This window comes from Anguilla anguilla, chromosome 14 (genome assembly GCF_013347855.1).
Source record: "Anguilla anguilla isolate fAngAng1 chromosome 14, fAngAng1.pri, whole genome shotgun sequence".
NCBI classification, from domain to species: domain Eukaryota; kingdom Metazoa; phylum Chordata; class Actinopteri; order Anguilliformes; family Anguillidae; genus Anguilla; species Anguilla anguilla.
Window position 1 is genome coordinate 10,441,957 of NC_049214.1, and position 20,882 is coordinate 10,462,838.

General features: G+C 42.1%; 2 protein-coding genes across 2 annotated transcripts; both read right to left on the reverse strand.

Moving 5' to 3' along the window:
- Positions 1-6,520: 6,520 nt before the first annotated feature.
- ccnb1 (cyclin B1) lies at positions 6,521-9,879 on the reverse strand. Its single transcript, XM_035389926.1, has 9 exons — positions 9,859-9,879; positions 9,347-9,481; positions 9,109-9,231; positions 8,590-8,772; positions 7,931-8,089; positions 7,597-7,833; positions 7,011-7,151; positions 6,823-6,933; positions 6,521-6,712 (listed from the first exon to the last, which is right to left on the reverse strand). The coding sequence occupies exons 1-9, from the start codon at positions 9,877-9,879 to the stop codon at positions 6,611-6,613; spliced, it is 1,212 nt and encodes a 403-aa protein (XP_035245817.1). The 3' UTR covers positions 6,521-6,610.
- A 1,294-nt stretch (positions 9,880-11,173) lies between these two features.
- slc30a5 (solute carrier family 30 member 5) lies at positions 11,174-20,551 on the reverse strand. Its single transcript, XM_035392198.1, has 16 exons — positions 19,907-20,551; positions 19,398-19,520; positions 19,213-19,279; positions 18,622-18,707; positions 18,265-18,352; positions 17,786-17,873; positions 17,317-17,393; positions 16,836-17,006; positions 16,111-16,399; positions 15,236-15,444; positions 14,516-14,673; positions 14,295-14,424; positions 13,767-14,016; positions 12,816-13,042; positions 12,508-12,636; positions 11,174-11,885 (listed from the first exon to the last, which is right to left on the reverse strand). Exons 1-16 carry the CDS (start codon positions 19,975-19,977, stop codon positions 11,715-11,717), a joined length of 2,334 nt encoding a protein of 777 aa, XP_035248089.1. The 5' UTR covers positions 19,978-20,551; the 3' UTR covers positions 11,174-11,714.
- Between the last annotated feature and the right edge of the window lie 331 nt (positions 20,552-20,882).

Consider the following 20,882-nt stretch of genomic DNA (forward strand, 5'->3'; position numbering starts at 1 on the left):
ATTCCCTCAACAGGCTGGTCTCTTAGCAACAAAAAAGCATATTTTCATGAGAACCTCTCTATTTCCATATAACTGGTGGAGTCACTCTCACAATTTAATAATACACCAGCATTTGACGATATCATATTGAATATATATATATATATATATATAGCTAAATTCAGCTACATAAAAAACAAATTCCCCACCATATCTTGAGCTTTAACCTTTCTCCCCCCCCCCCCCCACCCCCCTTCCTTGCACCAATCAGTACAAGTGTCCCTCACCACTTTCAATTGCCTTCCAAAGACAAACTGACTTTCTTGACAATTCCTTAATGTCCATGCATGTACATAAAATGTTAAAGGAGAGCAGGAGAAAAAAAAGCTTGTTTCCATCATACTGGTAAAAGTCAGCATCGGTTTAGTGTACCTACTCTTGAGCACATCTGACAAGCCACAGTTGCTGTAGTTGCCATAGAAACAAAACTGGGCAATGACGACTTTATTCTGTAAGACCACACTAGCATTACTTTGTAAGGCCGTATCTCTAAGTCGCTATGCTGACAACGGAATCACCTTCGCATACTGGTAATTTTGGACGTTTCAGACAAAAGTTGTGTGCTTCGAGAATGTGGCACATGGGACATGACAGGTTAATTTTTTAGCTTCAAATGAGGTGACAAAATGGAAGCACTCCCATGTCAACCAAAATGTTTAGCACATACTCCTCATCAAACTAAAACTAATTTCAGGTAGATCACCTTACTCTAGGAGGAAAAAGGTAAACATAGGGGAAATATTATATCGTTCAGAATGTTACACACAAGTGGAGAAGCATAGCAAATGCAGATGCTTCCATACAGGTGTACTTCATCATACAATTAAGCAATTAACATCCTATCATGCTCCGTGGCATGTATAAAAATGTTGAGCAGGCCCAACTGACCTCAATTTTGGATGAAGATGGAAAGAGGAAAAGATCTAAGCATTTTCCTGGCATGGTTTGGGTCCACTTGTCTCCACAGAGGGAAGGGTCACTGCAGATCAATACAAAGTTATTCTGAGTGATCACCTTTATCCTATGATGAAACAGTTCTATCCTGATGGGAGTGGGAGTGGTCTCTTACAGGATGACAATACCCCCTTCCACAAGGCACGAAGGGTCACTGAATGGTTTGATGAGTATGAAAATGATCATATGAATCATATGCTATGGCCTTCGCAGTCACCAGATCTCAACCCAATTGAACACCAATGGGAGATTTTGGATGAACGTGTTAGACAGCGCTCTCCACCACCACCATCAAAACTCCAAATGAGGGAATATCTTACTAACACCTTACTAAGACACTTTATGTTGGTTTTTCCTTTTAATTTCTTACCTGTGTGTGTGTGTGTGTGTATAAAAAAGTATATTTGCTTCTCTTTTCTAAAACCTATGAACATGGTCTGTAAAATAAACTTGTAAATTACATTTAAAGCTTCAAAAAACCTTTCTAGGAAAAGCCCCTGCTGAAATATTACACTTTCAATCTCCTACGGAGCCAAGTAAACTTCGTCATGGGTCACTTTATCTGCAATAAATCTAATGACAGAATTCCCAGGAAGATAAAATAATGCAAATAAGCCCCGCATAATTGCTTGGCCTAGGATGACTGATCATAATCGGCTAATGATTATTTTTTATAAACTTGACTATTTCCTGATTGATATAGGCTGACTTATATAACCGTTACTATTTCCAAACATGTTTTATGGGAAATTTTGCATTTGTTACCAACGTGTACTCAGAAATAACAAAATAAAGAAATATTGCCCTAAGCAAGGTTGTTCAAAAAAAAAATTAAGACCGGTTCACCCATTTCATATCATGAACTGATAAATAAAAGCTAAAAGGACAAACCTAATCACAACTAGCGAGACATGAAAGCCAAACTCTTAAAAGCAAAAGGTCCTTGGGATTTCACTCGCAATGGAAGTCATCAAAACATGCGTCTACTGTAATATTCGTCCAATATTAATAAAATGCACAGGCTTCCCCTTTTATTATTTGTTTGTATGAGACGACTTTAAATTATGAGGAAATATGGAATGGAAGATACGTAGCAGCTACGCACCACCTGAGTCCTGACGCAAAGAAAGGTCACACTGTTCGAGGATGGCTAAGCTCACTTAATTGGAATGAACCAAGGAGCGGTGCCTTTTCACACCTGGGTGAAACAGAGCAGTGTTTGGGCTACAATAGGGCCCTTTATTTTCTTCGTGTGCCATTGAGCAGCAGAGGCCTGTGAAGTTCAGGAAGCACACTGGGGTTTTATTTGAAAATCTATAAATTGTGAGGATGAATGCCTCCGTGTTTATTTATGCTCGAGTTTCGGGTCGGGAGAATTTGGCCCGGTCGCCAGGCGCGTGCGTACTAGCGCCCCGCGGAAACCCTGATATTGTAGCTTCAGCGCCGTGTTTGTTTGAATTCGTCGTTGCTGAATTCAGGCGTGGTGAGCGAACGGGCGGGGGCGAAGATATGCGCTGGCTCGACACCCGTGGGGCACCCTCTTTCCTCGTAAAATGGGCATCTTGTTCCAGTGCAGAAAACCGACGATCAGTTTTGACTGAAAAACGAAGGCTCTCGATAATGGTTTGCGCCAGTGTATTGTATTGCGGAAAATCCGGCTAGGCCTTCTGAAACTTCGAATTCGTACTAGAGCCCTGTTGAATTCCTTGCAGTGGTACATTTATATTACAGGCTGAACAGCCTATCCATCCCCTAACGTGCATAGATTCTAGCTAAATCTCAATCCTGTCCCTTAAATGTAGGCTAAGTCAGCCCTAGCCATGGCTCTTGCCTTAACCATACAGCTTTCGGTCTTCACACTTTTCCCTTTTTTCCCCAGAAGGAATTTGCCTTGTAAACCGATATGCCTGCCCAATCATGACCTCAGCCTTCAAGCATGAGTTCTCAGTGTGGGCCTGGGTTTAAAGAAGCACGGCTCTCCAAAGTAACCCAGAATAATTATCAACTGTCCCTGAGGGGTGGAGCTGAAGGTAGAACGGAAAAGATAAGCACTGCTCACAGAACATTACCAGCGAGGTTATGCTTTTTTGTTTGTTTTTTTTTTTGGGGGGGGGGGCGAGTGGGTTAAGTTTTCTTTTTATGGACTTGTTGAATGTAATCTGTACATACTCAGGATTTGGTATTTTGGTTCTTGCTGGGCATTGTTAATTTTCATTAGTGCTTTAGTGTTGATACATATGGGCTCACTGATCTGGGAAAATGGGAATGAACTGCCAGGTTTGCCAGTATTAATCATAATAAATCCGGTGATACACTCATCTGCATTGTAAGTTACTCTGGTTGAGACAGTTGGCCAAGTGAAAGTAATGTGAAGAACAGAATCCTCCATAGTACACAGCAAAAGGTACAGGTTGTTAATACCACACAGTCATACCCCTGTGACCATCCTGCAGGTCCTTTCCCTTTGTATTTTCTCTCCTCTGCAGTCTTGCTATGCGAGTGCGAGAATCTGGTATCCATTTAAAGAAAATTGCCCTTAAAAGATATGCGAATTGCCACTCAAAGCACCTTTCATTCGTTCACTCTGCTAAACCACAGCTTCAATATCATTGTGCTACAAATTAACACGGTGATATGGCTACAGAACAAATTCATTGTATTTTCTTTGTCATAAAAGGAGGGGTGATTTGTTATCAACTTACCCAGGCAGTGTTGCACAATACGACTTGTCGTGGGTGATGCCTTCATATCCTTAAAGATAAAAACAAGTCATAGCAGTCTTTCTCAGATCCTTAGCATAGATCATTTACAACAACGGAACTTCTTTAACAATATTTTAACAAGACCTGGATAATGAAGAAATAGAACATCAGCCATCTATTCGCACTTCTGTCCACATTCACATGTGCACAGGCACACACATTACAAATGAAGCTTTCTCTTCCCCAGTTATGAATTTCCCACACACACACACACACACACACTCTGCTAAGCAGCTTTTTCAACAATTCATACAGTCCTCATTTTCCCTCCTGCATCCAGTCACAGAAGCTTTCATATAGTTGAGAAAGTGTAGAAGGGAAAGAGAGAGAGACAGCTCACGACATAGGGAGCAATAGAGAGCATATGCCCCCTGTGAGTCCCCTGAGAGACCAGTGGAAATTGCTTCCCTCAGGACCTTGCGATGCCAAAAGATGAAAGCTGTGGATCGGTTGAGTGATGGCTTCTCCATTGTGGCGCCATTAGCATGCGTAAGCAGTGGCTTTCAGCACATGGCGCTCTACAGAGTGTGGTCCTTGCGCTGGCCTTTCACACCGGAGATCAAAAAAAAAAAAACAAGGGCGATCTCACACCTCTTCGGTACAAATCCCTCAACATCCTGCCCGGCTGCATCATAACCTAAATTTACACCAGAAGAGACTTCCATTAGCTGAGCGTAGGGAGTTGTAGCTGCATGTTGCCATCTGTTGGCCATATAAGACACCAAAACTAATAATTTTCCGTCGGGCAAACGGGGAAAAAACAGTAACAAATCTGTCTAAATAACACATCAGAATTAAAAAGCCATTACAAAAGCATTGAAGCATGCAAATGAGTGGATCTGGAGAATGTTATGGGCTGCACACAGACCTTAAAATCTCACATATTTTATGGGGCAAAGCAGCCACGGGCAGAGGCCTTCATCCCAAAGGTTACGCAAAAGACGCAGGTGTTTCTTAAAAGCTAACAGTAAATTATTGGAATAGGCAATGCTGTAGACATTTAACCTCTGACCTGGATGTCTGCACAGATGTTTCCCGAAGCTCCATGGTAAGAGGAGCTCTCTGGCAGTGCAGTACTTGCTCTTTACACCACTTTGACAGCATATGTAGGCCATTTTCACAGCTGTGAGTTTTCCATTAGAGACAATAAGCTCATATAAATGAGCAGTGTTCCTCATGCGGCAAGCTGAGGCTACGTCCTCAACGTGCATTGTCAGGGCAGTTCCTGAGATAGCATATTTATGCTACATTTGCAGCACCGATCTAAGCTTGGAGTCTGTCTACGGTGAGCTGACTATGAAACACAACCCGCACCATTTTTAAGTGAAGTCCAGTTGTGTTCCTTGTTCATGACTGATAAATTTGAAGTGTTGACTACTTGTACATCAGAGGCGTTAGCAACATTGTTACAGCAATACAAATTGCGCAACATGTCCAAGCTGCATTGAAACCAGATGTCTCTTCAGAAACTTAAGTTGTAGCTACCTCTAGTGGACATGAAAGGGGAAACAAGTACTGAAATGCACAGCCACCCCAGATTATGTAAACAAGGTTGTCAAGCAAGACTGAAATGTGAAAATACCAGAAGGAATCCAATAAACCATATGATCATGCCACCTGTCCTTATTTAAAGGGTGACAGTATAATTGCAAATGATTTAGAAAAAATCTAATTCAAAACTGGCACAGAAACTGTGGGCCTACACCATCCTGCTGAATGACAGCAATGTTCTTTCCCCAAATGCCTTGAACAAATAATCTATTTAAATCAAGCTCAGTGTGCTGAGAAATTGACTTGCCAAAGGAACACATCCAGATGGCTCTGCTGGGATTTACCCCATTTTAAGTTCACACAAGTTGGCTCCAGCCAATTAAAGCAACAATTCCAAGGCAACACAGCCAAAGAAAATACATAAAGGGAGACCAATATAGAAAGATTTTAGGGCCTTTTCCATTCTATAAAAAAAAGCAACTAGTTTAAGACTGGCCTGTATGTACACATTTCCCAGGATAACATTCAAGACAACTGACACTATACAGTACTTTACTTTGTAAACTGCATCAAATTATTCAAGTTCTAGAATTTCAGGGTGCCAATCAATTGCCACAAGCAAGCTTTACAACTGAAACAGGAATTTTGCATTTTAAATTGAGGTTTGGCTACTAAATTGTATTCCACAGTCCACAATCCAGAAGTAAACTTCCTGGGACATGCAATTGTACAGCCCCATCCCACAAAGCTTTCAGCTTTCTAGAGACAAGAGTTAAGTCCCATTGTGCAGATGTTAAGGAAAGCAGCTAGAGCATGTCAGGCTGCCAAAACACTCAAGGACGAAGGGTAATTCGACACATCTTAGCATACAACATAGGGAAAACATGGCCAGACAACAGTTCATAAAAAGGGCCAGTGCAATTGCAGGTCATTTCAGTCCAGCACCACGACACTCCGATATAAGGGCTCAGACTACAATTTGTTCAATGGGCGTCACACTGCTAAAACAAATGCATGAGACAGGCTTCAGATAAGATTGGACACCCCTGGACCCCAAATTTAGGGACTGAACAAAGTCACACTACATAATTTAGCTTAGAAAACACCAGAAGTCTGGAACTATGCCTTCAGTATGAATGCAAGTGATTTTACAAGTTCGCTCCCAATTGCAGTCCTGCACCATGGCTTTTTGCATTTGAACAAGCTTCCAAAGGCAAGTATTGATGCCATCTGAAATGCATGAACAAGAGTGGATTCATTCAAGTCTACAAAACCAATGAGTAAAAATCTTTATTTAAAAGAAAGTTAAAATCAGGCAAACAAAATTACATTTTATACAAAGAGCACACAGTGCCCAATAGAGCTTAAGACAATTGTTTTGCCAGGTCCTTGATAACAGAAGACTTCAGCTGTGGAAGATGGCTGATCCTCATCTGCTTCTGGCTACCATACTTATTCTTGACTGCCTGAAAAGCAAATTCATTCTTTAAAATGGCAACTCCATGCACCAAACTTTTGAAAATCAAGACCGAAACATCTTGGTGAGCAAGCAGAAGGGCTGCGTCCCAGGGCTCACCATGTGCTTTGTGTGTCCTTCATTGACCTTCACAACATTCTTGGCAATGTGCTGCATCACGGGGATCAGGCAGGCCTCCGTGTAATCCATGTAGTACTGCAGAGTAGGAGTCTGGAGACAGGAAGAGAGATCAGAACACGCGCACACGCACAACACCGAACACAGAGCGTTCATGTGGCAGAACTTACCCATTCACCACAATCAAAAACCTTCAGAGAGAGCGCAAAGGCAGCAGAGGCCACCAGGGAGGGAGGGAAGTGGATCATTTCATAGTCCACCATTGTGAGCTCCATGAAGTACTTTGCCAGGGTGTGATGTTCGGCTGTGACCTAGACAAGTTGAAATAAATTCAGATAAAAGCACAGGGTCACCGACACAGCATTCCCATGTAGCCATTTCCCCATAGAAGTTATTGTCTGCACAGACCATTCTGTGGAACCTAGTCAGACAATATTTCAAGTGAATTTAATCGGTACTACCCACAAGAGACTGCATAGGCCCATTTTAAGGGCATAACATCTGCCACAGCACACAAGTAGACTTCCTTCCAGCACTTGGCGTTAAGTGGATTTTGGGTAGAAGTGTCAACCATCACTACACCCATAGTTCAGAACAGCAACTTCCACGTTTGGAAAGCTTCCCACAAGGATCAGGCACACATTGGAGTAGGACTGCCATTGAACCTGGGAGTCACTTAAGTATTGGGATCCCACAGAACAGGAATTAGCTTAGTGGCATTATGCAGAGCAGAATTTGAGCACCAGGACAACTTACCTCTCCTATCTTTGAAGCACGGCGCAGGAACTGGAGGGGGAGAGGTCGACCAAAGCTAAAATTCAGTACCCTCAGGATCTTCATCTCCATGTCTCTGATCTGGGCAGTGGTGTAGGCTCGGTCAGTGACAAATGCAAAGTCAGCAATCTCTGGTGGGTACATCTCTTCGTATTTGGAGGCAAGGAACATAGCAGTAACACCAACAAGCTGGAGCTGCTTTTTGGGCACAGGGTTATCCTAAAGTGGGTGGGTGGAAGAGGAGATCATGGTTAAAGATTTGTCATGGGGAGATTAGTCACAGGCATCACAGGAAACAATGAACAGGCAAACCAACCTGAAGGAAACGGTCAATGATTCCTACAGTCATATACATAGTCTCCTGCAGCAAGCGAAACTTGACTTGCACCTGGACCAGCCAATCAATAAGGATGGCACGCATATTCCCAGTCACTTCCTGTCCCTCCAAGTATTTCGGTCTGACTGCCTGGTCAACCTGTAAAGGAAAAACCAGCACATAAGCCATGTTCCAACACCACCTACAAGCACAAAGCACTTTAGACCTTTCCCTGGGAGTAATAGGTAGGCTACACCACAGCAGCCAGTATACTGAACTGTGCCCATCTACAATGCACAAGTTCTGCCCTGTGCACACTACACAACTTCCTAAATCCCAAACAGACATTTAAGAAAATTAACCACATCCTCATACCACACACACACGTCATAATCCATGGCTGGCTGTGGGTGTCTACACAAACCATGCATAAAAGCCTTGACAAATCAGTTTGATTAGAGACAGACCAGCTCAAGACTGGACAAACTGCAAATGCTTTGAATCACATTAAATAACCAGAGGAGTTTGCATGCAGCAATCATGCAGACAGATTTAAAGACCTTAATCTGAATAGTGACTAAATTTTGTTGTGTACATGAGGCATTACCCCAAGTTACTGTGGGGAAACTAGTAGTGGGATTTAACTGTACAACACTGACCTCAAGCTGACGGAGGTATTTGTAGATATCCTTGATATATTCACTGCAGAGCATGGGGTTGTCATAATCATCAGCGTCCACATCCTTGATATTAAGGAGCACATCAGAGAAGGCCTGGCACAGATCATCTGAAGCACAGCCCGAGGTCTCCATGGGTGTGGGAGATGCAGGCTCAGGGACCACCTGTCCAGGGCAGCATATGCAAATACAGATGGGGAGGGGGTGGGTGTTACAGAAAAGCCATAAGCAATTCTCATAACTGCATCCCTTAGGACCTTAACATTGTGGGATCAAGAATAGCAGGCAGTAAGCAGAGGTACAAGGGGCAAACAGGGTGAAGTACATTGCCACCAATCTTAAAGCCAAAGTTTCAAAAGTAGCACAGCTCTGATCACTAGATTAAACAATGCATTCAAAATGTGTAGTTTTCAGTCTGAATCTAAAGATAGCAAGTTTATGCTACGGATATAGTTCATGAGGTTCAAAAAGACTTTGACAAGGGAAATTCAGTCATCTCACCGGTAACGTTACTTTCTCTTCAAGTTTCTTAACTGCATTTCGTTTGGGGAGCTGCACCTCAGGGGCCTTCTCCACTTTACTTGGCTTCCTCTGAACGACTTTCGTCATCTCGGGCTTAGTTTCCTGGAACAATAGAAAAATCAAACTTCATGGCACACACTTGGGGGGAGGGGGGGGGGGGGGGGGTGTAAGTAAAAAAATAAATTAAATTGACCAGCAGGCTGGTTTGATCACTCACCTTTTTAAGGAGTGGTCTCGGAGCTGCGGTTTTGTTTCCGATCTCCCCCAGCACGGCCCTGGGTCTTAGCACAGGCTTGGCCGCCATGCCTTTGCCCGCCAGCGATGTTCGGTTTTCAGCAGCAAGCTGAGAATTCTGCGCAAATTAGAGTTGAAGACTTATCGCTCCCTATTTTGAAAGCACGATGCAACCCTCAAACATTATAGATGAAGTCAGTAGCAAGTAGCGAACCTAAGCAACGTGACCAACGGTACCAAGTTTTATCCAGGTTATACGGATACTTCAGGCAAGTCATACCAGTAATGTAAAAGCTACACTAAAACAAAGATACAAGTAGCAATTGAAATTAAAGGACAGCAGAGGCAGCAAACCTACTTGAATGGTAGAATCGGTCTACACCTTCAGAATAGCTGACTAACAACTTTAATACGCATTAACTTCACAATTGGACAATACGATTGCAAGCGGAGTGTGATACATATTAAAACTAGAAAATGAAAAAACATTCTCACCCGGGTCAAACGAAGAGCCATTTCAAACTGTAAAGCTTATAACCAGAAAGACTGCTGTACTGTCCCCAACACATGAGCCAGATAATAGCGAACTCACTTTGCTTTAGTTTAAATCCTCACTGACTCAAATCTCATTCGCTGGGATTTAATTTAGCCCGGATTTCATTGGATGACACGCGCCGTCTTAGAATGCGTTTCTAGGGCAACGTTGGTCACGTGATGGTTATTTTTCAAGGAAGCTTTCGAACAGTTGTAACATTCGCGAAACAATGTATCAAATATATAATTTGGAAGCATGATTGATATTCTTTGTTCTGGAATATAACGTGGCGAGACAATTGCGTGCTGTTTCATTGTCAGTTGCTTTCACAATACGTTTACATTTAGTTATGGAAATTAAGCACTTTGAACCGAATTTGAGCAAACGAGGGAAGCACCATTATTGAATATAAACGTACATCCGCCATCCTAGTGAGCTACTGAATCAAAGAACATTGTGGTTGAATAGAGCACATATAGTTATTTATTATTAATAATAATAATAATAATAATAATAATAATATAGTTTATTATTTCGTAATGTCAGCAGGAAAGATTTGGTGTTCAGCGAAACTAGACGCATGCGAACGCATCATTTCAGTGTTAAATCGCCATAATAACGCAATTACCCCTATATACTTTTCTTTATAATTAAGTAGTCTTCTGGATTTTGTATTCTTGAAAACATCGGACCAAGGGTTTGTTTTCACTTAAGTCGTGACGAATGGGGCGGGTCAGAATGCATTTCCGGTATTTTGGGCGGAAACATTCGTTTACGCATCATAGCCAGGCGTGATCACAAACGATTTTGAAATAAGAATACTTTTGGATTAACATAATAGGGTAGAATTAGCACTAGTATCAGAATTACACACATTTTTCAAAGAAACCAATGCAATTTTACAGCGGAAAATCCTGCCAAATCCAATGTCTAACTAATTTTGTGTCCTAACATCGAGAGGAAAATTAAGACAACGGGCCTGATTCACGAAACGTGTAAGATCACATTTGATGATTTTGATCATAAACTGCGTATAAGAATGTTTCCAAGAACATGTTGGCATTCATCATTTTTTTAATCTGTATTTGTTCATGGCTGTTTCCTTATGCAAATCACATGAACAGGATTGCAAATAAAATTTACAGCATTCATCATCTGATACACCTTGGGTATGCACAAAAACAAAAAGGTTGGCACGTGTCATGAATCTCATATTGCTTTTTCATAGGAACATTTTTAAGAACAAAAGTAAGAATAATTTATTTAGGCCCAATGTGCTGAACACTGAACAGAGAGCATTTCTTTATCTGCACCACTGAACTAACAAGCAATGGACTCAACGTACATTCAGTCGTTATTAATACAGAATGTAACTAATGGTTATTCACTTGGTAATCAGCCAGAGAAATATCACCAGGTAACCCATTAGTCAAAATAAATAAGGAAAACACACTTATGTTGTAATATGAAGTGAGCCATTTTATGTGACAAATTCTCCAAGTAGGGCAGTATGAATGACTGAATATGAAAACACCAAACGTGATGTATGAACATTTAATGTATGTTCAGATATGCAGGTTTGGCTGATATCAAGCCAAGCCTCTCTAATAACAATGTAATATTTTAATTTAAATAAGTCCATTCCCTCCAGTTTAGAGTGAGGCAACAATACCCAGGTTAGTTCAAATTACAAAATACATAAGTATATTTATACATCGATATGCAAAAATATTTTTAAATGGGAATATAAAATCCCAATATTTATTATTTATTTTATTCCTCAGTATTATGATTTATTTGTTCCCACAGAAACCATTCACATGATACACGTCCCGTCTTTCAGGTACTTCATGGACTCCATCTGTTTGGTCATAGCCAGAACTTCATGGAATCCAGTACTGAGGCCAGACATGTGCTGAAAGTAGGCTTCCTTCTCCACCTGGACAGAGAGATTGTTCACTCCTGCATCTTTAAGCACTGCAGTCACCTAAAATAAGGGGGAGAATCCGAGGCAATTAGAAAAGCCTTTATCACACAGTATCAAGCTACTGTAACTACAGTAACCAAAGCAAACCGACTGGCTGAAATCAAAACTGTGGTGAAAAAAAAAAACATGGTTTTTACTAAGGTTTTTCACAGTGATCTAAAAGTATTATTGTCCCTCACTGACAATATATCTCACAAAACAGGGTTCCATATGTTATAACTGATGGGCACAGTGTTGTTCACAAATGTAGCATCTGATTAATCTCACTGAAGTAGTTCTTTGATTCCTTGTAGGATGCACTTTTTCCACATGTTGGAAATTGTGTCATCAGTAATTGCAGCTAAAATAGAGAAGCTACATTTACTTATTTCTTTGAGACAATAATACCCACATACACAGCAGTCTGTTTGCCTTTGTCTATTTTGCCTGCTTTTATTTTTGGCATTAAAGAGAGTCAAGAGATTAAACTGAGTTAACAGGACAGCAAAGTAAGATGATGATGTCTGGTGATGTCTGCTGTTATTAATTACTCAATCAGCAATCTAGGAATGCTAAATGGCAGAATGAGAAGAAGGTAAAGTTGTGCAACATGACACTGAGAAGCATAAATGCGGTAACTCGCCTGCTGTATGATTCTCTGCTCCACAACATCAGACATCAGCTGCAGGTGTATGGTTCCTGCTATGACGCTAGCAGAGTGCCTCCAGAAATGTGGGTCGCGGTAGGACAGCACGCCTTCAATCTTCTGGATCTGAGGGACACAAGCACACAACAGTATCAGAGGGCGATACAGGTCTGCTCCACTTAGCATCCGCTCATCGCCCTCACAAGACCGATTAAGCAAAACATAATCAACTGCAATTCGTGCTTTGCGATTTCCTAAGAAGCGATGGGGGCCAGTGCGAACGGCGAGGGTGAGAGTTGGCCCACCTTCTCCAGCGCGCTGTTGAGGTCCTTCTCGTGCTCGGTGGGAATCCTCAGGAGGAGAACCTCGCAGGCGTCCTTTATCAGGGGGATGACGCTGAGGAAGATGAGCACGGCAATGAAGAGGGAGCAGATGGGGTCGGCGATCAGCCAGCCAAACTGCCTGATCAGGATGGTGGATATGATGACCCCCACGCTGCCCAGGGTGTCGGCCAGGACGTGCAGGAAGACGCCTGGAAGGATGCAGAAAGGGCACAAGTCATCCACCAGGGATCGGTCATGTGACCACCGCCACATGACCTTCGCGACACATTCAAATCAGGTCGAGAATCTGGCTCAAGCAGGATCGGAGGACTGCAGATCCTCACTTCCCCGGGCAATCAGGACAGCAGAGACATTGAGTGCATCCCAAAAAAGACTTAAGATCCGCCTCTCCAGACTACATCCATGCAGTCTCGACGTTCAACCTCTTCTCTGGCACTTCTATTCAAGCACAACATTAGCACTTAATCTATTCCTAAATATGTTGTAAGGCAAAGCTAAATATGTTCATGAAGATATTTGGCTACGCTAAACGTAGAGTCACTTCTTGTTTCATGGTTACTGCCTCTAGGACTGTTCATTATCTGTCAGTGTAGCAAGACTGTATTATTTAAACTATTGCAATATACTTATGCACTTCATTTCTCACTGGACAGGGCATCTAGTGCATATATTTTAAAATGATTTATTTACATTTTCAATTAATTGGATAGGTCAATTGAGAACTGGATAACAATTTTCAGCGCCAACTTGAAGAATCAAAGTTGGTACAGACTGCAAGTGATAGCCAAACAGGTGTAGGGGGATGATTACTAGCCCATATGTAGAGAGCTAGACTTGTGGTAATTTCATCTCAAGATCAAAATGAATGGACTCCAGACCTTCGCGCTTCACTCAAAATTAAGATCTCCGCACCTCTCATGTTGGCATTCATGCCTCCCCCTGGCGAGCCATGGGAGTGTCCGTGTCCGTGACTGTGGGCGTGACCGTGACCGTGCCCGCCGTGGCTGTGCCCGTGTCCCCCATGGCCGTGGTCTCCATGACTGTGGTGGGAGTGGCCATGGTCATGTGACGAGCAGCTCCCCTTGGACCCAGCATGTGAGTGGGCGTGGCTGAACGCACAGATACCCACAAGATTGACGATGAGGCCCCCAACTGAGACCGGCTGTAGGTGACAGACAGGCCACATTGTTTAAATGGCATCAGTGTCAGAGATGCAAGGATTTATGAGATTGGAGATTCTTTTAATGTAACAATTACATCCTTCTGGAAAGTGAAGAATTTACCCCCAGATTGTACATGGGAACTGATGTATTAGGAAACCAAAAGATATCAGGATGAAAAATTATCAACCCCAATAAATTAGGGTAGCATGTAGCGCGTTCTGGTATATCAAACTGAATTAATCAGGCTCAAAATATACTGCATGAGCTACATACTTACAGTTAGCATGTCTGTATTAATGTTGGGTGGATCTATTACTCGAGTGACGGACTCCATGAAGACAAAGAATGCTATGACCATGAGGAAGAGGCCATTGATGAATCCAGAGAGAATCTCAACGCGACCATACCTAAGCACACAAAAACAAACACAAAAGCTGACATTAGCAGAAGCTCCTCACCCCAGACGACCTAACACGATGGCTTTAAAAATGAACCGACCCGTAAGAATAGATCCGTGTGGCCTTCCAGCGAGTCATCAGCGCTGCAAACAGCCCCAGGACCAGCGCCGAGCAATCAAAAAGCATGTGGAACCCATCCGAGATCAGACCCAGGCTGTTGGTCCAAACACCGTAGAAGAGCTCGACAAACGTGAAGGCCTGCAAGTTCCAGACGGCAACAGTTACACACGTACAATTATAGATTGAGTTCTACTTTAGAGAACAATGAAGGGAAAAAAATGGGTTCATGGTAAACCAAAGTGCAATTTAATCTCTATCTTTGCATTGGTCTCTGACAGAAATTTTAGAACAAATTAGAGATCCACACATTACAATCAACACATTTATCAATAGGCATAAATATAAATGAAGGAAAACTGCTGCTTGTCAGACAAAGCACTGTTTTCTTTATTTAGCATTAATGACTGGTGCAACATAAAGGCCTGATTGAGGAGTGCACTTCTAATCAGTTGTGCTCCATTTTCTGCTTTCAATGTGGACACTAGCCCCGAATGGAACATTAAGGTGTAAATTCTACCACAATAAGGCTTGCCCAAAAACTACAGCAAATGGGCTTACCAGCGATCTGGCTTTTACATGTTAAACTTTTCAAAGTTTGTGTTGTATCGCTACCCGTTTTAAAAACGCAGTTTTACTTTGTGAACCCTACACGCTAACGTATAGTCAAGCAGGCGTTAAAGCAGGCTGTTGTCATTCTAACCAGGTTGAGGCAGAGAAAGTAGAAGATGTGGCGTGAGTCGTGCTCCTCCAGGATCTGTTTGAGGGAGTCCTTAATGAAGCGGGGCAGAGAATGGGAAGTGTGCTGCAGAGCGTCCCCCATGAAGTTATACAGTGGGGTTCCCTCGGGGGAGTAGCCCACCAGAGTCCCCCTCTGGCCCTTCTTGGACGGGGAGGACAAAATACTGTCAGCTGCAAAACAAGAAAAACAGGAGATTGCTATAAAAGGAAACTGTGCAAACGAGCAGTAGGATAGGACACAGAGGATGAATGTTTGTGTTCATTCTGTATTGTATGTAATGAAAGGGGACCCTTTACTTGAGTAAACAAATACTTGCCAGCAAAGTATTTGTAAATGTTTACAAAAAATTGGAAAGTTTTATTTTATTTATAATTTTTTTGGATCTTTCAAAAGATCACCGCAGTGTAATCTCACCTAGGGCAGTAGAAAGGCTAGAGGCATATCTGGTAACAATTCACAACAAGCTTTCTTCTTATCAAAGACTTGTCATGCGGGCTAGCCTATGATGGAGAAGATGCTCTGAGATACCTTTAAGCAAGTCTGCTGCTGTAAAATGGGCTTTAGGTAGAAAAATGAATGTAATTTCTTTTTTTAAAGTACAAGTAAACACACAAGGGACAAATCATCTTTTATTGTTTAGAGAAAATCGTAAAACGTCCCACTCAAAGTATGTACTTGCATTCTCATCCAAACCTGTACTTGTACTTACTGCATGGTAACTTGTAGTTCCTGCTCCTGACCCACTTACACAAGGTCGCCTATGGTTTTAATCCCCATGTGATTTCACAGGACAATAAAGGTTGCCAATGCTGATGACGATGAGAAGCCTCACTCACACAGGATGAAGAAGATGGCACTGACCACCACCCCTCCTGACAGCACGTGCTCGGTGCTGTCGCGCTGGGCGGGGTTGCTCACGGCGCGGAGCTGGTCGGTCAGCGGGTGGGTCCAGAAGTTGGCCAGCAGGAGACCACTGAGGAACACGAAGAGCGAGCCATAGCGGGCGCACCTGGGTGCCTCCATCTTGGCGACGCAGATGGACTCCACGTAGAAGTCCAGGATCATCACAGAGAACACGATCATGCCAAACGGCATCACCAGCGACGACCAGGACTCCACCTTGCTCTGCGTACATCGGACACCAAATTAGGTTAAAAGGATGAAAGCACACAAGGGTGCACAGCACAAAACATGTTTGCTTCATTGAATTGTTCAGCAGCAGTCAGATGACAACACAAGGTAAAATATTCCACTTAATACAGTTGTAAGCAGGCATTGTGGAACCGCATTCACCCTTCTGCTTACAAACAAACTGTGTCAATACTAGGAACCTTAACTGTGTGTATCTGGATGCGTTTGTGGCTGGACAGGTGTATACTTCGTAAATCATTTTATTTCCAACAGTGAACGCAAGGGTATTTAAGCCCCACTCCAAATTATTTGTCTAGACTCGAAAGCAGACACATGCGGACTACCTCTTGGACTGTGGTAAATAGATATTTTTATCGGCTATGGAGCACGTTTCCCCGTTTTGTGAGGAGCACGCCTGGGACACTCTCACCTCTGTGGTGGCAGAAAGCACGATGACCCAGGGCAGCAGTACCACAGCAGAGGCCAGGTTGGACAGGGCGTAGAGGCGCTTGGCTCCCCCAATCTCCACAGACAGCTTCCTGGACACTGTGTTGAAGCCCACTTTCAAACAGAGAGACAGCACCAGCAAGACAACCCCACCCTGGGAGACAGGTAGAAAGAGGAAGGGAAGTGACAAGTGAAAACTAGTGAGTAACTAGTGAGTGTCGCTACAGTGCACTATTACTGACCCAACGATCTGAACAAATACTAGGGTTTTCTTCAGAAAATAACATTGATTGGTCAACATCAGTGCATCACAGACAGCGTGTTCCAATCACTAGTGGACATGGGTCCAAGGTTTACATGGATGACAGAGAATGTCCCATTTTGGATAACATTACGCAGCAACCAAAACACCAGCATGCGGAGACCCGTAGTGAAAAGGCAGCCCTGCCATACGAGCGGCTTACCTTGTGGTCTGCCACACCCAAAAATGCAATGGCTGTGTAGAGGGCATGAGTGAGGGCACTGTCATGGTGTCCTTCAGCTGCAGTCAGGACTGTTAAGTCTGCTATACTCAATATGATGCAAACCCATTACATGCACATTCAGCAGAAACACCACTTATATCAGCAGCCTGACATGTGAACCCATAACGCCTGAATCACTTTATTTGGTAGTGATGGCACCAGCAGCCACATTCAACCTAACTGCTATGATATGACATTGTGGTTAGACGGAATCTGGACCTAAATTATAGTACTGTAAATGAGCAGTTTAAAATGGTATGCTTCATTCCAATAGACTATATAAAACAGATCTAATATTAAAACATATAATAAATAATGTATAATAACATAATAAATTCCTAAGTACACTCCCCCCGCCCCCCAGGCATGTTATTTCTGACCACTGCGCAAGCCCGTCTGAAAAAGATACGGTGCTCTGCCATCTTTGCCATGAGGTCGTCATTATCGAAGAGCAGAAGACAGATCACAGCAATGATGAAGAATGCAGCTCCTCTGGTCTAAAACAGAATGAGAACATTAAATGAACCAGCCAATGCCAAAATTCTTTACTTTTTCGCCGCCTGCCTGCAATATGGACACATGTTGATTATTATAGTCACTGATTTAAGGCACGTTCAGGAACAAGTGAATTGTGTCATTTCTGTGTCAAGACTGGTGTTTTACTTCCTAGATTTGTATGGAAAATTAAACCTGTCAAATGCATTTTCTGTGTGGCAGTATTTTATTTCTTCACAATAATGACTGTGAAGGGTTATGATTTTATGAGTGCATATGCATGTCATCTACTTCCAGAAATTCATCCCCATTCTCCCATCAAAAAAAACACATATGCATGCGTGCACGCACACAGACAGACAGACAGACAGACACACACGGGCCTTTCTGTACCTTCGAGGGTCCACCTCCAGAGCTTGTGAAGAGAACACTGAGGAAGGTGATGACCACCAAATCACTGTGTTCAAACAGCAGCAGTGTCCTGGACAGACAACACACTGTTTAGGCTCACACAGTAATAAGATTTGTCATACAGAAAACTAAGCTTCAATAAGCAATTTATAAATTTTACAATCAGCATGAATCCTCAGATACACTTACATAAGTTACTTTGGAGAGCAATATAAATATTTGGCTTCCATTTACATACCAAAAAAGTGTTACACTGACAACCAAAATTCATTAGATAATTTTATTGCTGGTTGAATAGCCCAACCAGGCCCTGAAGAACAGGTTAAAATGTTTTTTTACCGTAAAGGTCCACAAAGCGTGAGACCGAAAAATCCCAAGAGTGAAATCACGCAGCTGATGACAGCGTGCTTGAGGATTTTGACCCACTGAAACAAGGCAAAAGAACAGAATACTGCATGATCACTTCACCATGTCCGGTTACATACATCATATTCACTTAACACACTCCTTTATGTACAGTGGCGCACTTCAGGATTTCATGATTTACAAAAATATGAAAAAGGCAAGAGTAATTCTGAGAACAGACACTTCAGTAGCACAAAGGCAGCACAACTGTCTCTGCAAGCAAGACAGAATCTGATGGAAGCACACAGCATGCTAACTGGCCAATTTAAATAAATATTTAATACCAAATTTGAAAGCTGTTAAAAAAAAAGGCATTGCTAGTAAAACAGTAATATGCAACCCAGAATATGCCAAATAGCTTTATGAAAACAATCATGAAGGGCTAAGATGCAAACATTACCTCCATACTACGTCACATGTTGCTAAACTGACTGGCAGATTACACTGCTATCCTTCATATATTAGTTCTTTTTTTTATTTTATTTTTAACAAAAAAACAATAAATACCCAAAATAAGAACGTTACCTGACGTTTTGTAATAACTTTTCCGGAGGAGAATGGCTTTTGGAAGAAAACCAACAACAATGAACACCTAGGGAGAGACAAAGAAACAATTTATCTTTACATAAAAGATTTAAATCATGCAAGCTATTCTCACATAAAATGGAGTAAGATTCACATGCAGTATTTGTGTAAAATAAAACACTCACCCCAATTTGAGTATAAAGATGAACTGAACTATGTGGACCACTTTCAGCAAGTCGTAAGACTCAAAAATTCCTAGAGCCTTAAAGAGCTTGGTGACACACAGTAATACTATGTACCTGGTCAGCCTGAAAGGCAATAAATACAAAAACAATATGATTCACCAGTGTACAGAAGAAAAAAAACAATCAGTCTCCACCAAAATCTAAATTCAGTAGGCAGTAGGGGCAAGGAGATCAGTACAGAGGGAGGAACATTTCAATCCAGGACCACAGAGCATAAACACTACCAAACGTAGCAATGCAAGATAGTAAAATTAGCCATTAGAACAACATTATTTCCTAAATCTACGAACGTGCTAAAGCCGACAACAAATATTAGTTTTCTATTTAATGTTTATTGTTATCCAAAAATGTACGAAACATTTACGTGCACATAGCAAATGCATTGACGGGCTATTAAACATGATAGCTAGCCAACATTCGCTAAAATAAACTCAGATGGATATTTTTACCTGGCGTTAGGTACTTCAACTGGTCCCAACTTCCCACTGGAAATGACATTGCTGCTGTATTTTTCATCCATACCTGACAATTTCGTACTCAGTGACCATGGAATAAGTTATTTTACTTAATCCATATTAGCTACAAGCTAACTAACTACCCGGTAGGCTGGAAAGCTGGCTAATGTCAGCGTGCGTGTTTACGAACAGCAGTAGGTGAATACACAGCAATAAAACGTATTCATCAGTTTAATTTACCCAACGACCAATCATATAATTTAGTGAAAGAGATCGCACACGTAAAGTTCACGAAAGTTTGTCGTTCACTACACAATGCCAGCTAGCTACTCATGTTTTCTTCCGGATAGCACTTCGTAGCTAGCTTATGATTCAGGCCAGTGCAGTCTGTACTGCACACCGGCAACTATACTATGGCCACGTCACGTTCTCTGACTGTTTATACGTGTCGATATATCGACAGTAGCACTCTGCACATGAGGTTGCTCAAACATACCCAGGTTTTTACGAAATCACTGGCGTATTTTTTTTTAAGCGACTAAAACACACATGACCCTGCGATGAAATTCACTCCCATTACGATTCACTAGAACGGTCCCTATCCGAAGTCCCTTCCGAAGTCTTCTTCATCTTCTCTGGTTTTTATTGGTCATTTATACATATAAGGCGCATGCCGCCACCCACTGGACCACCGAGAAACTGCATTTTTATCCTTAATTATGGTTAAAGGAATATTGCAATTAATATTGTCCAGAATCTAAGGAATACCAACAGATACTTCATCTGAATGCCACGTATCTCTGAGTACCCTAAAACACTAGGAAGAGTAAATTAGCACAGCCATCATTCGATACTTAGCACTTTCATCAACCTCTCTTTGTCGCATAGCTCCCTCTGTGGGCCAAAACCAATCAATACAGTGCCTTAGAGTTCGACTAAAACAGAAAATTGAACAGATAGTTTTTGTTAC